We start from the raw sequence: 11,768 nt of genomic DNA on the forward strand, positions 1-11,768 counted from the left end.
TTCACGGACCATTCGGAACAGCCTTGTTGTAATAAGTGCACTTTCACAACAGGGCGTTATATTTCGCGATAGAAGGCTTTGAACACTGTCACAAGAGGTGGACTCTCAAAATTGCCAGCGGCAATGAAACACCTGAAGCAGAATTGCTGAGATACTTCTAGTAAGGTCATACACTCTACGGACTGAGCCTCTCTGTATAAAAGGGCTGCGTTTCTGTTCTCTTATCACTCCTGACCTGCTCTGAGAAGCATCAGTATCCTCCACTCGCAATGGCAACCTTCTCCAGCCGCGTCTCCATGTCCTCCGGATCATCCATCGCAGGGGGTATGTCTGGGCTCTCCCTGTCCGGAGGTGGAGCTCGCATGAGCGTCATGCGGGCCGGCAGTGTCTACGGCGGAGCAGGAGGATCAGGCGTTCGCATCTCCAGCGCCAGCGCAGGGTTCGGCGGTGGCGCAGGGTTCGGGCTCGCTGCTGGCGGCGGCGGTGGCGGTGGCGGTGGCGGTGGCTTCAGCCTGGCTGCTGGTGGTGGAGCTTTCGAGGCCGTGGTTGGCAATGGGAAATTCACCATGCAGAACCTCAACGACCGACTGGCCGCCTACCTGGCCAAGGTGCACACCCTGGAGAAGGCCAACGCCGAGCTGGAGCTGAAGATCAGACAGTTCCTGGACGCTAAGATCGGACCTGCTACGCACGACTTCTCGGGCTTCATGGCCACCATCGGTGACCTCCAGACCAAGGTGGGTGTTCGGATGTCAAGTCTAAGTTCACAAACTCAGTTTACAGTTAAAGACCATGTTTAACGTTACCATGATATCAGCGAATGCATGACTCTGGGGGATAATTCCACAGTTCAATTGATAGGCATAACAATGTTATATTATTAATGCGTGTGTTATATGCTTTGTGTCCTTAACACAACTATTTTACCATAATGTGTATTTTAAAGTTACTCAAATTTTAAGTGTAGCCGATCTGACATTTTAACCTATAGGAATAGGTCCATAGACGACATGTAAATTGCCATTGTGGCATACATTCCATGAAATGAATACCCAATATGCATGTGACACAAATTAAATAATAATAGTAATAAAACATTTGCATAATTCCAATACATGTTCTAATCTAATCTGATTTCTTGTTTGTTTTTTTTCTCACTTTTATGAAAAGATTATGGGCATCATCAGTTTTCGGGGAGTAGCTGTGCTGGGTATTGACAACGCCAAACTGGCTGCCGATGACTTCAGAGTCAAGTAAGTTTTAGTTATCTTCTGCTCTTAGAACAAAATTGAAAATGAAATCGTACTCCGTTATCAGCGAAAAGCTTGCAGATGTCTGCGCCAACATAGGGCGCTATCTGATTTAAGGTTGCAGTGCCCTCTACTGGAGTGTATGCGTATGTGGCCAGATGCAGAAACACATGCAGTCAGCGCGAACACATTCACCGTATTCTGTATCTTGAGAACTTTATTTTAATGATAATCATCGATAATTCATTATTTTATGATTTCAGATATGAGGCAGAGCAGGCCATGCGTCTCTCCGTGGAGGCTGACATTGCTGGACTCAAGAGGGTCCTGGATGAACTCACCTTCTCCAAATCTGACCTCGCCATGCAGTTCACGTCCACCCAGGAGGAGCTCGCCTACCTGAAGAAGAACCACCAGGAGGTGTGTTGCTTTACCTGCCTTGTCCATATCTCCATGTGATCTTTGATGGGCTACTACTTACTTCTGCTCACTCACTCATGGAACGTTTTGCTTGTGTAAAGTTCAGCATAACCACCTTGGTCGTTATCATGCATCTCCATCATCCTCATGATATTTTCCGCAGGATCTCCTGGCTCTTCGCGCACAAGTCGGCAGCACAGTAAACGTGGAGGTGGACGCTGCTCCTCAGGAGGACCTCATGGTAGTCCTGGCCGGCGTCCGTGAACACTACGAGGCTGTGGCCGTCAAGAACAGACGGGAACTGGAGGCCTGGTACCAGGCGAAGGTGAGTAGCCTAGACCTATAGGGCTACACCTGCTATTAATTAACATGGAGTTAGTAAGCAAAGTTAAAGTCAGCAAAGAAGTTATTAGTCTAATATCAACACATTCAAATAAAGAATAGGCTACTGTGGTTATTATCTCAATCTCTGGATCATGTTAATTGTCATCTTAATCAATCAGTTGTCATAGAAACTTGAAAATAGGCCTACAAGAGCAATTCTATATTGACAAAACCAAGGTCACATTGAAGAGGCAACTTCCAGTAACATTGTTGTGTTTTCTTTCCTTGTCCACAGACGGAAGCGCTCAGCAAAGAAGTCCTCACAAGCACAGCTGTCCTGCAGACGTCCTCCTCAGAAGTCACGTCCATGAGGACCACAGTGCAGGCGCTACAGATCGAGCTGCAAGGCCTCATCAGCATGGTGAGTGGGCATTTAAACAACTTTATGGTTAACAATATCAGACCTATAGCCCTACTAAGATATCCTAATAATTTGTAGGCCATAGGCCTATAGCTCATAATTGTTGAGGTCAATAACTATTCATAGTTGGCTATTATTACACTAGGCTATCCCATATCAATGGGATTGCAACATTAACGGTAATATACAAGATTATTAATAACAGCAGTGGTATTGATATTCAAAATGTGGGATGCAATGACTCTCTTATATGACTTCCTGACTTATTTTATTCTGTTTGTGTCTTAGAAAGCGTCCATGGAAACCACCCTGGCAGAGACACAGACCCGCTACGCTAGCATGCTGGCCGGCTTCCAGGTACAGGTGAGCAGCCTGGAGGAGCAGCTCGCTGCCCTCCGCGGAAACCTTGAGCGCCAGGGCTACGAATACTCCATCCTGCTCGACATCAAGACCAGACTGGAGATGGAGATCGCCGAGTACAGAAGACTGCTCGACGGAGACGCATACGCCGCCTCTTCATACTCGTAAGTACCCGACCACATTTTAATTTAATTACACTTGATTAAACTCAATACCAATACACTCTTGGTGACCACTGTCTCTCTTCTTTCTTCCAGAACCATATCGTCTTCTGCAGCATTATCATCATCGCTGTCGACATCATATTCAGCATCGATATCCGCAGCAGCAGAGGCAGCAGCAGCAGCAGCAGCAGCAGCAGCATCCGTGTCCACCACACGTACCAGAGTGATGACAGTGACGGAGGAGCTGGTTGATGGAATGGTGGTGTCCTCCTCCACCTCCTCCTCCATCGTCGCTTAAAGAAGTACTTGTGGAATTTCAATGTGGAAACCCCTGATCCTTACCTGCTGATTCACCTGAGCACAAGGCAGGCTTTACCCTGCAGTTTGTTACAGGTTATCTGTAATGTCAAGTCAGAAAAACTACCAATAAAACAAGAGCCCACTAAAATCCTCATTCTTTGTGTGCATCTTTATTGTGGAGTTGATAAAAACAAAAAGAAAATCAAACATTCAAAAACACTGGATACAGAGACATACATAGCTTTGTAATAATTGATTACTGTACATCTGCCAGGTATTGAGGGGATTCACACTAATTAGTATCCATTCCACAAGTTGGAACCAAAAGTGTAAACTTTTTTTCATTACACAACAAATGGTATAATGAAGTGATGAGCACTTACATTGTTTCTTTTTAAAATAACTCATTCCAGTTAAAGGTTTAAGAATTACAGTATAGCATACATGTTGAGTATTTCACTATGGAAACCAAAGAGACCCCACACTTTTGATGAGGCACAAAGATTTCTACACACTGAGAGCTGAATAAGATGTGGCTCAAACTGTTCCCACAAAGTTGGGAGCATGGAATTTTCCAAAATCTCTTGGTAAATGCTGAAGAATTCAGAGTTACTTTCACTGGAACTAAGGGGCCAAGCCCAGTTTGGGGATGGCCCCTTCCTGTTCCTGACTGTGCACCATTGCATAAAGCAAGGTTCATGAAGACATGGGTGACAGTTTGGTGTAGATGAACTTGACTGGCCTTCACAGTCCTAACATCAACCCAATAGAACACCTTTGGGAGCAGAGACTGAGAGCTAGTCTCCTCGTCCAACATCAGTGTATGACCTCACAAATGCGCTTCTGGAAGAATGGTAAAAAATTCCCATTAACACACTCCTAAACCTTATGGAAAACCTTCCCAGATGAAGCAATTAGCTACAAAGAGTGGACCGACTTCATATTAAACCCTATGCTTAAAAATGGGATGTCACAAAAGTTCATATGCGAGTCAAGGCAGGTGAGCCAATACTTTTGGCAATAGGTATGAAAGCAAACATTTTAAATGAAGGCGTCAGCAACCAACAATTGCATGTTAAACATATTATATTCTCTATATGTTATGCTTAAATTGATGTATAGCGTAAAACATTGCATTCATGTTTTGTGGCTAACATTTAATGGGGCTATACTCTGAGCATGCTATTTCCCTCTGCACAGTTCTAATGATACCAATGGTTGGGGTCCACACAGGGCAGCTCATCTTTCAGTGCTTTTGGGCTGCTCCCTGTCCCCATATGGCACCTCCCTTGTTTCTTGTTTGATTTGGGCTTTGTTCCTTTTCGTTTGCCCTTGCTCTGAATGTAAGCGATATATTTGTGATGTGCAAAGAATGCTGTTTGCATCTCTTCTGGTAGGTGGCAGGTCTTCCCTGCACAGGAATCTGGACCAAGTCCTTTTAAATGAAACTGCTCCTGATTCCAGTGGGGTCTTAACTGATGCCTCCATCTCAACCGCATGTGCCAGAGGTGGCACAGCATCCTGGGGCACTACCAGAGGGCATTAGCAGCAGCATGCCGATGAGGCACAGTGTCACACAACCATTACGAGAACGGGTTTCAGGTGGATCTGGACATGGTAGAAAGCCGTCTGCACAGAACAGACGTTTGAATGTGTAACAACATTTTCTGTTCAATTGTATTGTTTTAGCATCTTTAATGAAGCAAAGGAACCATTCCGTGTTGCCATGCAGAAGAGTAGGCTTGTTGTACAGTACTACGGAGCCACCAAAAGGACAAGGTGGGGAATTATTTATATTAAGGTGGATTTTTTTTTGTTAGCTTTTAGTCAGTTCCCTTGCATTCCCTTGTGATAAGAAGGTTGTGTTCCTTCACAAAATCAAAAAGCAAGAGAAATTGCAAGAGAATGCAACACTATGAATGTGTTAATTAATTAATTAATTAATTAATTAATTCATAGAATTATGATAAGACTATGCGCACATAAGTAATTACTGGTACATTAACTGTGTACTTGACTTCAAAATTAAACTTCTAACAAGACTTCACATGATGTGTAGGTGTATTCAGCAGTCCTCTGTGAATTCAATGTCTCTCTATAGTTGGCTTGCAGTCTTTCTCTGCTCTGTCTCTCTTGCTCTGATCTAATTTTAGCTGATGGAGTAACCTAGCGATCTAATTTTGGTTGTGCCCTCAACAATCAAGAGATACTGTAGCTTGTCACCCTATGATTTCTTTTGCATCAAAATATGTGTTCTGTTATTGTTTAGATACCTGCAGTGTTGGCCTACAAGAGGTTTTTTTTGGTAGGCTACTTTGTTTTTTTTTCTCACACTTGTGGCTACAACCACCATGATTTCCTATATCAAAAAATGTTAAATTGTTGCATAATGATGCTTTAAGTGCAGGTTAGACAGTCATGTTCCAATGTTGATTGAGCTCCATGCCATGAGCTGATCACCTCTTCAATCAGCAAGCCCAGGCTAGCCAATTTCATGGACATCACAAATTAACTTAGGCCTATAGGCTACATTCTTCTCACAGTCTGAGGTGCTGCAAGTTGCAGGTAGGCCTACAGGGCTGAGCCGTGTGATCAACACAACACAGCTGGTTACCTACACATGCGGTTTGGTTGTAAAGAGTTGTAATGATGGAAACCACATCCAGAGTCTATAGTCTGGGGGTCGTCCGTTCCAGGGTCCTGTGTTCCCAAGATTAATATTAATGGAGATACAAATGGTCATCTTCCCTAGAGGTGTTCCCAAGGCCATGTCTTCATGGAATTATGTTCATTTCGTTAGACAAACAAAAAGATGAACAACAACAACAACAACAACAACAACAACAAAAACAACAAAAACAATCAGACAGCAGCCTATGTCAATTAAGTGGGTTCTGGGTCTAGGTTGTCCCATAGGCTAATCCACATCCTCGAGTCTGCTCTCACAAAGTTCATCATAATTAGCCTACCATTCCAGTCACATTGTCACATTGTTTCACATTGTTTTTCTTCTTGATATGACGTTACAACAGGGCTTTGTGTTGCGTGAATAGCCTACTTAAATTACTTCAATCAACAGTGTTTGTTTAGCACTTCATCAACAGACCAAGGCAACCAGATTTTGTGACAGGTTGTGCAACCTCACTGCGACTCGTTTGGAAAATCGTTTCACCTCAGTTGAGTATCAGTGTAGCCTAGTGTAGCAAGGGCGTATTTTAGGATTAACACATTGCTAGGCCTACTTGACTTGTCAAACACAAACCATATAGCCTACGGCTATAGGTTACTTCCTACACATTTCATTTTTTCACATCAACAACAACAAAGCAATTTGAAGGCATATACCTACTCTCACTAACCTACAGGCTATATATGAGCGACCAATGTTAAGACATATGTTGGTTGACAATAAACATGAAACCTTTCGTCTGATTCGAGTTATTTTCCGAAAAGAGCATTTAGCTTGAAGGGAACCATGTTCTCACTTTTCCGGTAAGGATTGCGTAAGGTGACGGGTGTGGCGTATTACAAATAACGTCATCGTCCTTCACACGGGGAGGGGCTATAAAGAGATGTTTTCTTCTTCACCAACGGTGCAATCGCCATTTTGAGAGCAGTGAATAGCTGGTACGACAACCCTGCGGGTGAAAGCAAGCTGAAAACTAGTACATTTATTCAAAGAGAACCAATCGCTCGACACCCAGTTGTCATCCGAAAGGAAAGAGAATCTTATCGTATGTCCGCTATCCAGAACCTCCAAACTTTTGGTAAGAAAGACTTAATTAACGTTAACGTTAGTAGGGTGGGGGAAGGGCGAGAGGATTGCCTAGTCAGACCTAGCCAGCTAAGCATTCGATCGCCGGCTAATATAAAAATGTGTGCCCAATCTGAAATTCATTTTTGAAATGGACATTTTAAACATCTTGTCTCTGTTAATTGACACTTTTGGATGTGTCGGATCACCCCACTTCCTTGTCGAATTGCGTCCCTATGCTAATCGTTAGCTAACGTTCGTTGGTTTTGTTAGCTAGTTTTGCTAACAGGCCCACAGATTGGATGTCCGCTAATCTGCTGTTATCTCAACCATTGATTACCATTTTGTTGGTATTATTGTACCAAGCGAAACAAATGTTCCACGGCAATGCCTGGCTTAATTGATCAGCTTCCATTCTTCTGTTATCTATTTGGGTCAGCAATTATACGTCAACCGTAAGTCGATTTGCTGCTGGCTAACGTTAACATTAGCTGCTGTAAATTATTTGGTTGGTGCATGCTGTAGCTTGTTAGCTAATGCTACGCATCTCGGCGAGCACGATGATTCACAGGCCCTTTTGCGGCCCCCAAGTACTGTCTCAACATCTATTTTTAGATTGATATGAGATGTTTGCGCAACCACCCTATAAATATGAATTGTGTAGGGGGGGCTTCAAGTGGATCCACTCCATGTAGACCGATGACTCAAACCAGGATGTAAAACAACTGTTGAAATGTGGCCTTCATCCTTGGGTCATCGGATTTTTTTTTTCTTTTATAGCGGAAGCACAGGAAATCTAGCGTCCTCACCCAATTAACGAAGTGGCCTTTTAATGTACGTGTAGGTAACCGACAAGCCAGCACAAGTTTAACGTAGCTGGAGTTGGTGCTATTTGAAAATGTCAAATTGCTTACTCTGCGCTTTTGATTGCAATCGTCGGAGCTGTTTGCATGTCAATATGGCATTTTTGGCCGCGACTTCCGTGTTCCTGTTACTGCTCAGGCAAACTGATCCGGCTGTATTGGAAACGAACTAGACGGCGATCTGCGTATATTTTTGTATTATGAAATTGCTCTATTTGATGTTGACTTCACCTTTTTTAATTTTTGTGGCATTTTTTTCCCCCATTCCCCTCAGACCCCTTTGCTGATGCATCTAAGGGTGATGACCGGCTCCCAGCAGGGACTGAGGACTACATCCACATAAGAATCCAGCAGCGCAACGGAAGGAAGACGCTGACCACAGTCCAGGGCATATCCAATGACTATGACAAGAAGAAGCTAGTCAAGGCCTTCAAGAGGGTATGTGGCCATCTTGCCTTTGTTTTGGTCATCTTGGATGACGTGATTCATCTGTGACCTTGCGGGCAGTGTAGATGTGATTGTTTTTTTCCCCTTTTTTTTTCACAGAAATTTGCCTGCAATGGGACTGTGATTGAGCATCCAGAGTATGGTGAGGTGATTCAACTGCAAGGTGACCAGCGTAAGAACATTTGCCAGTTTTTGACTGAGGTAAGCTTCATCCGACTACATAACTTGTCCGTGCTGCATTCTCCAGCCGGTAATTTCACAACCAGCAGTTAGCTGCTGTTCATAAACATGATTGTAGAGCTGCTTTCAGTCAGCCCCTCTGATCTGCTGACTGGGAGCTGAAAGTGCCCTTTGTCTAACCTCCCTCCCTCTTTTTCTCCCTCCCCCGACAGATTGGCCTGGCTAAAGAGGAGCAGCTCAAGGTCCACGGATTCTAGAAGCTGCCGTGACCCTCCCCCCCGCTCTCCTCCCTCCTGTCCCGCCCCGCCCCCCCCTCCCTCCTTCTCCGGGTCCTGGCTCTGATGTTTAACCCTACGCTGCCTCCACCGTGGCCCTGTAGCTAATACTGATGATCATTACCTCCAAAATGAGACTCTTAATAACCTGTGTGGCCCCTGAGATGTGGGGCTCGGTCCATCAATGCACACATGGACAGACGGCTTCACAAATGATACGAGACGAGTGGTGACCTTCTTTATTCTCTTTTTTTTTTTTTTTTAATTTTAATCCCCATCTCTTTTCCTCCCCCTTTTTTCTAATTTTAGTAAACTTTGTGCCGTTCTCAAGGCACAGTTTCATGTAACCTCTCTTTGTTTTGTACAACCCGTTACAATAAAACGTTATGACGCCACTTGGTATTCTTCTGATGGGGTATGGGAAGGGGTGTGTGTGTGCGTGCGCGCAACAGAATATAACCATTGCATTTGTCATGGAGCCCGCAGCGGTGGTGGCCATACATCTATGTAATATTTAGCACGACTATGGGAGCATGCAGGTTTCTCAATCTTTTTACTACTTTTACAGAGCTAAACTGAATGTGTGTGTGTGGGGGAAAAAAAAAACATTGTTAAATTTTTCCGTTGGTTGCTGTGTAGAGATCCCTTCCATGGGTAGCCCACATTTTAGTTTTATTTTTTGTTTTCAGGAAATGAACTGGTTTTTAAAACCGATTTATTGATTTGTATACATAATCCTATAACAATTGCACAGTGATTCACAGAGGTAATTTCCAAGTTTAGGGTCTGGGATTCTGATGGTTACCTATAGCTCTCTTATGAGTTGATCTTGTGTGCAGGGTTTACAAATGGACCTTATAGCGGTCTTCGCTTTGTGTGTGACCTGACTAGAATCGGTTCATGATAAACCAAATTATATGGTATTGGCCTCTGAATTAAGGTTTGTAGGTTATGTGGACGAATCGAAAGGCTCAATGCACATTTACCAAAGTAGTTGAAACAGTCCTCACTTGTGAAGCAAGAAAATGAAACCGCTTATGTCAGTCACACTGATTTTGTCTCCTTTTACAGTTGGTTAAATATTTCACAATCAAGGTTGTAAAACATTCATTGAATTTCCACAAGCAGAAAACTTTGAGGGCCACACTAATGGTGTACAACTATTTGCCTTTTAAACCTCAAACTTAACAGTCAAGATGAGTGTTTTTATTTAGACAGTTATTGTTCCAGTGTTATGAACAAACCAAAAGGGCCAGAAGAGGACTGTTTACCTTACTAAAGTAATGACGGAACAGAGTCCATTGAGATGACTACGAAATGGAATTGTGTGCACAAGTTTTGGTTCTAGTTTGGATTCATGACTCACAAAGCATGTTATGTACTGATGGTGAAGTCAAGTAACCCCAATATTATTTGATGAAGCAGCCTTTCTCCTAGCACACACACTTTGAACTCAGGCTGCAGTAAAGGATGCATGCAATGGATATAGGGAGACGCTAAATAATGCACACTAACTTGGTTGGTGTGGTAGTAGGCCTCTGGGGAGTGTTTGGTTCCAGCATAATTAAATATGGCCGCCAGGATATGGCATGAGATGTGCAAAGCCATGGGGACCTTAAAGAGCACATTAAAATGTGAATTTACAGCCCCAGTACTGGTTGGTGAGGCCTCGACTGCCCCCCTCCTCGCCTCCTGCAGTCTTAGCTCATCCTCAGCGATTACGCTCCCAGAAGAGCTTGGCCTTCAGTGCCTCCCCCCCTTCAATTAAACCATAAAATCTACTGTACGTCCCCACCCGTAATTATACATTCTAGCCTGTGACGTTTTGTCGGGTTTTAAGCGTACAAATAACATTCCCAGCCTCCCTTTCACTAAGCTCCTTAAAAGTGTATCTACATACTCATGCTTAAGGCTTAAAGAATTTCATTAGCTTCAAGTGCAGCACTTACATTCGTGTTGCAGGGTAAAGTGAAAACTTTTTCTTTTTTTTTTAATGGGAAATACTGTATCTGTCCACTTCAGAGGGAAGAAAAGATGAAAGGGACACGAGGATAGTTTGATTCTGTATGTTGTTTCACTTCATGACTCATTCTCTATTAATGGACTTCAGTTTCTTTTCACAAATAGAACATGTTTTGACATACATAGAGACACGCTCAGTGTATTTAAATGGTAAAATCATTATACATTCTTTCCTATTATAGCACTATAGCATTGTCCACACAGGAGCCGTTCTTCCTCCCCCTGCACTTGAAATGTGAAATGTCCTGTTTTTGCAGGATGCAGTCAGAGAGGAAGCTGTCTGGGAGTGTTAAATGTGTGTTTAGATATCTCACAAGGTCGGGGCAGGACACAACAAGCCGCCGCCGCCGCTGCACTGACACGTGGACACGGTCTCGGGCGGCTGACCTACATTCCAGCACAGACGGGAGGCGACGTCACGTTCGCTCGTTTGCGCATTTCAGGCTCTTTTTTTTTTCTCCGTCTTTTTTTTTGGCTCAGTCTAAGCTCAAAAATCAGGTGACAACAGTGTAATGAAGATCTGATAAAAAATAATGCATTAACTCTGATAAAATGCATTTCTCTCTCTCTGTCCCTCTCTCTCCCCCTCTCCTTCACTCTCCCTCTCATAGCCTAATCTCTCTATCTCACACAGACACACACACACACACACACATTATATCCATAAAGAGGCCCGCTCCTCCTCCATATTGGATGACATGCTTCATCCTGTCCTTGAAATGACCTCTCCCATCACCTGACTCCCCCATGTTCCCCATGCCTATGCGTCCCTCCCCATGTCCCCACGTTGCTGTCTCTGCCCCATGCCTATGCGTCCCTCCCCATGTCCCCACGTTGCTGTCTCTGCCCCATGCCCATGTCTCTGTCTCTGTCCCCACGTTGCTGTCTCTGCCCCATGCCCATGTCTCTGTCTCTGTCCCCACGTTGCTGTCTCTGCCCCATGCCCATGTCTCTGTCTCTGTCCCCACGTTCCTCCTGTCTCTGCCCC

General features: G+C 44.0%; 2 protein-coding genes across 6 annotated transcripts; both read left to right on the forward strand.

Annotated features, from left to right (window-relative positions):
• The first annotated feature begins 269 nt into the window (after positions 1-269).
• Positions 270-3,288, forward strand: LOC134077075 (keratin, type I cytoskeletal 13-like). 5 transcript variants are annotated; one of them, XM_062532458.1, is made up of 7 exons: positions 270-737; positions 1,171-1,253; positions 1,514-1,670; positions 1,834-1,995; positions 2,290-2,415; positions 2,704-2,939; positions 3,033-3,288. In XM_062532458.1, the coding sequence occupies exons 1-7, from the start codon at positions 270-272 to the stop codon at positions 3,235-3,237; spliced, it is 1,437 nt and encodes a 478-aa protein (XP_062388442.1). In that variant the 3' UTR covers positions 3,238-3,288. The 5 variants fall into 5 exon arrangements, with proteins under 5 accessions (XP_062388442.1, XP_062388444.1, XP_062388445.1 ...); XM_062532460.1 differs by having other exon boundaries at positions 2,704-2,935; positions 3,131-3,288; XM_062532461.1 differs by having other exon boundaries at positions 2,704-2,935; positions 3,134-3,288.
• A 3,536-nt stretch (positions 3,289-6,824) lies between these two features.
• On the forward strand, positions 6,825-9,153 carry eif1 (eukaryotic translation initiation factor 1). The gene is made up of 4 exons (XM_062532464.1): positions 6,825-7,006; positions 8,131-8,294; positions 8,403-8,504; positions 8,696-9,153. Exons 1-4 carry the CDS (start codon positions 6,976-6,978, stop codon positions 8,738-8,740), a joined length of 342 nt encoding a protein of 113 aa, XP_062388448.1. The 5' UTR covers positions 6,825-6,975; the 3' UTR covers positions 8,741-9,153.
• Positions 9,154-11,768: the final 2,615 nt, after the last annotated feature.

This window comes from Sardina pilchardus, chromosome 3, assembly GCF_963854185.1.
Source record: "Sardina pilchardus chromosome 3, fSarPil1.1, whole genome shotgun sequence".
NCBI classification, from domain to species: Eukaryota; Metazoa; Chordata; class Actinopteri; order Clupeiformes; family Clupeidae; genus Sardina; species Sardina pilchardus.

What these genes read in the sequence shown, in the direction of transcription:
- eif1 (XM_062532464.1), top strand. Translation starts at nt 6,976, where the DNA reads ATGTCCGCTATCCAGAACCTCCAAACTTTTG. An exon ending in TAGTCAAGGCCTTCAAGAGG is followed by an intron (nt 8,295 to 8,402) that starts GTATGTGGCCAT and finishes TTTTTTTCACAG; the next exon opens with AAATTTGCCTGCAATGGGAC. An exon ending in TTTGCCAGTTTTTGACTGAG is followed by an intron (nt 8,505 to 8,695) that starts GTAAGCTTCATC and finishes CTCCCCCGACAG; the next exon opens with ATTGGCCTGGCTAAAGAGGA.
- LOC134077075 (XM_062532458.1), top strand. Translation starts at nt 270, where the DNA reads ATGGCAACCTTCTCCAGCCGCGTCTCCATGTCCTCCGGATCATCCATC. An exon ending in TGAAGAAGAACCACCAGGAG is followed by an intron (nt 1,671 to 1,833) that starts GTGTGTTGCTTT and finishes TATTTTCCGCAG; the next exon opens with GATCTCCTGGCTCTTCGCGC. An exon ending in AGGCCTGGTACCAGGCGAAG is followed by an intron (nt 1,996 to 2,289) that starts GTGAGTAGCCTA and finishes CCTTGTCCACAG; the next exon opens with ACGGAAGCGCTCAGCAAAGA.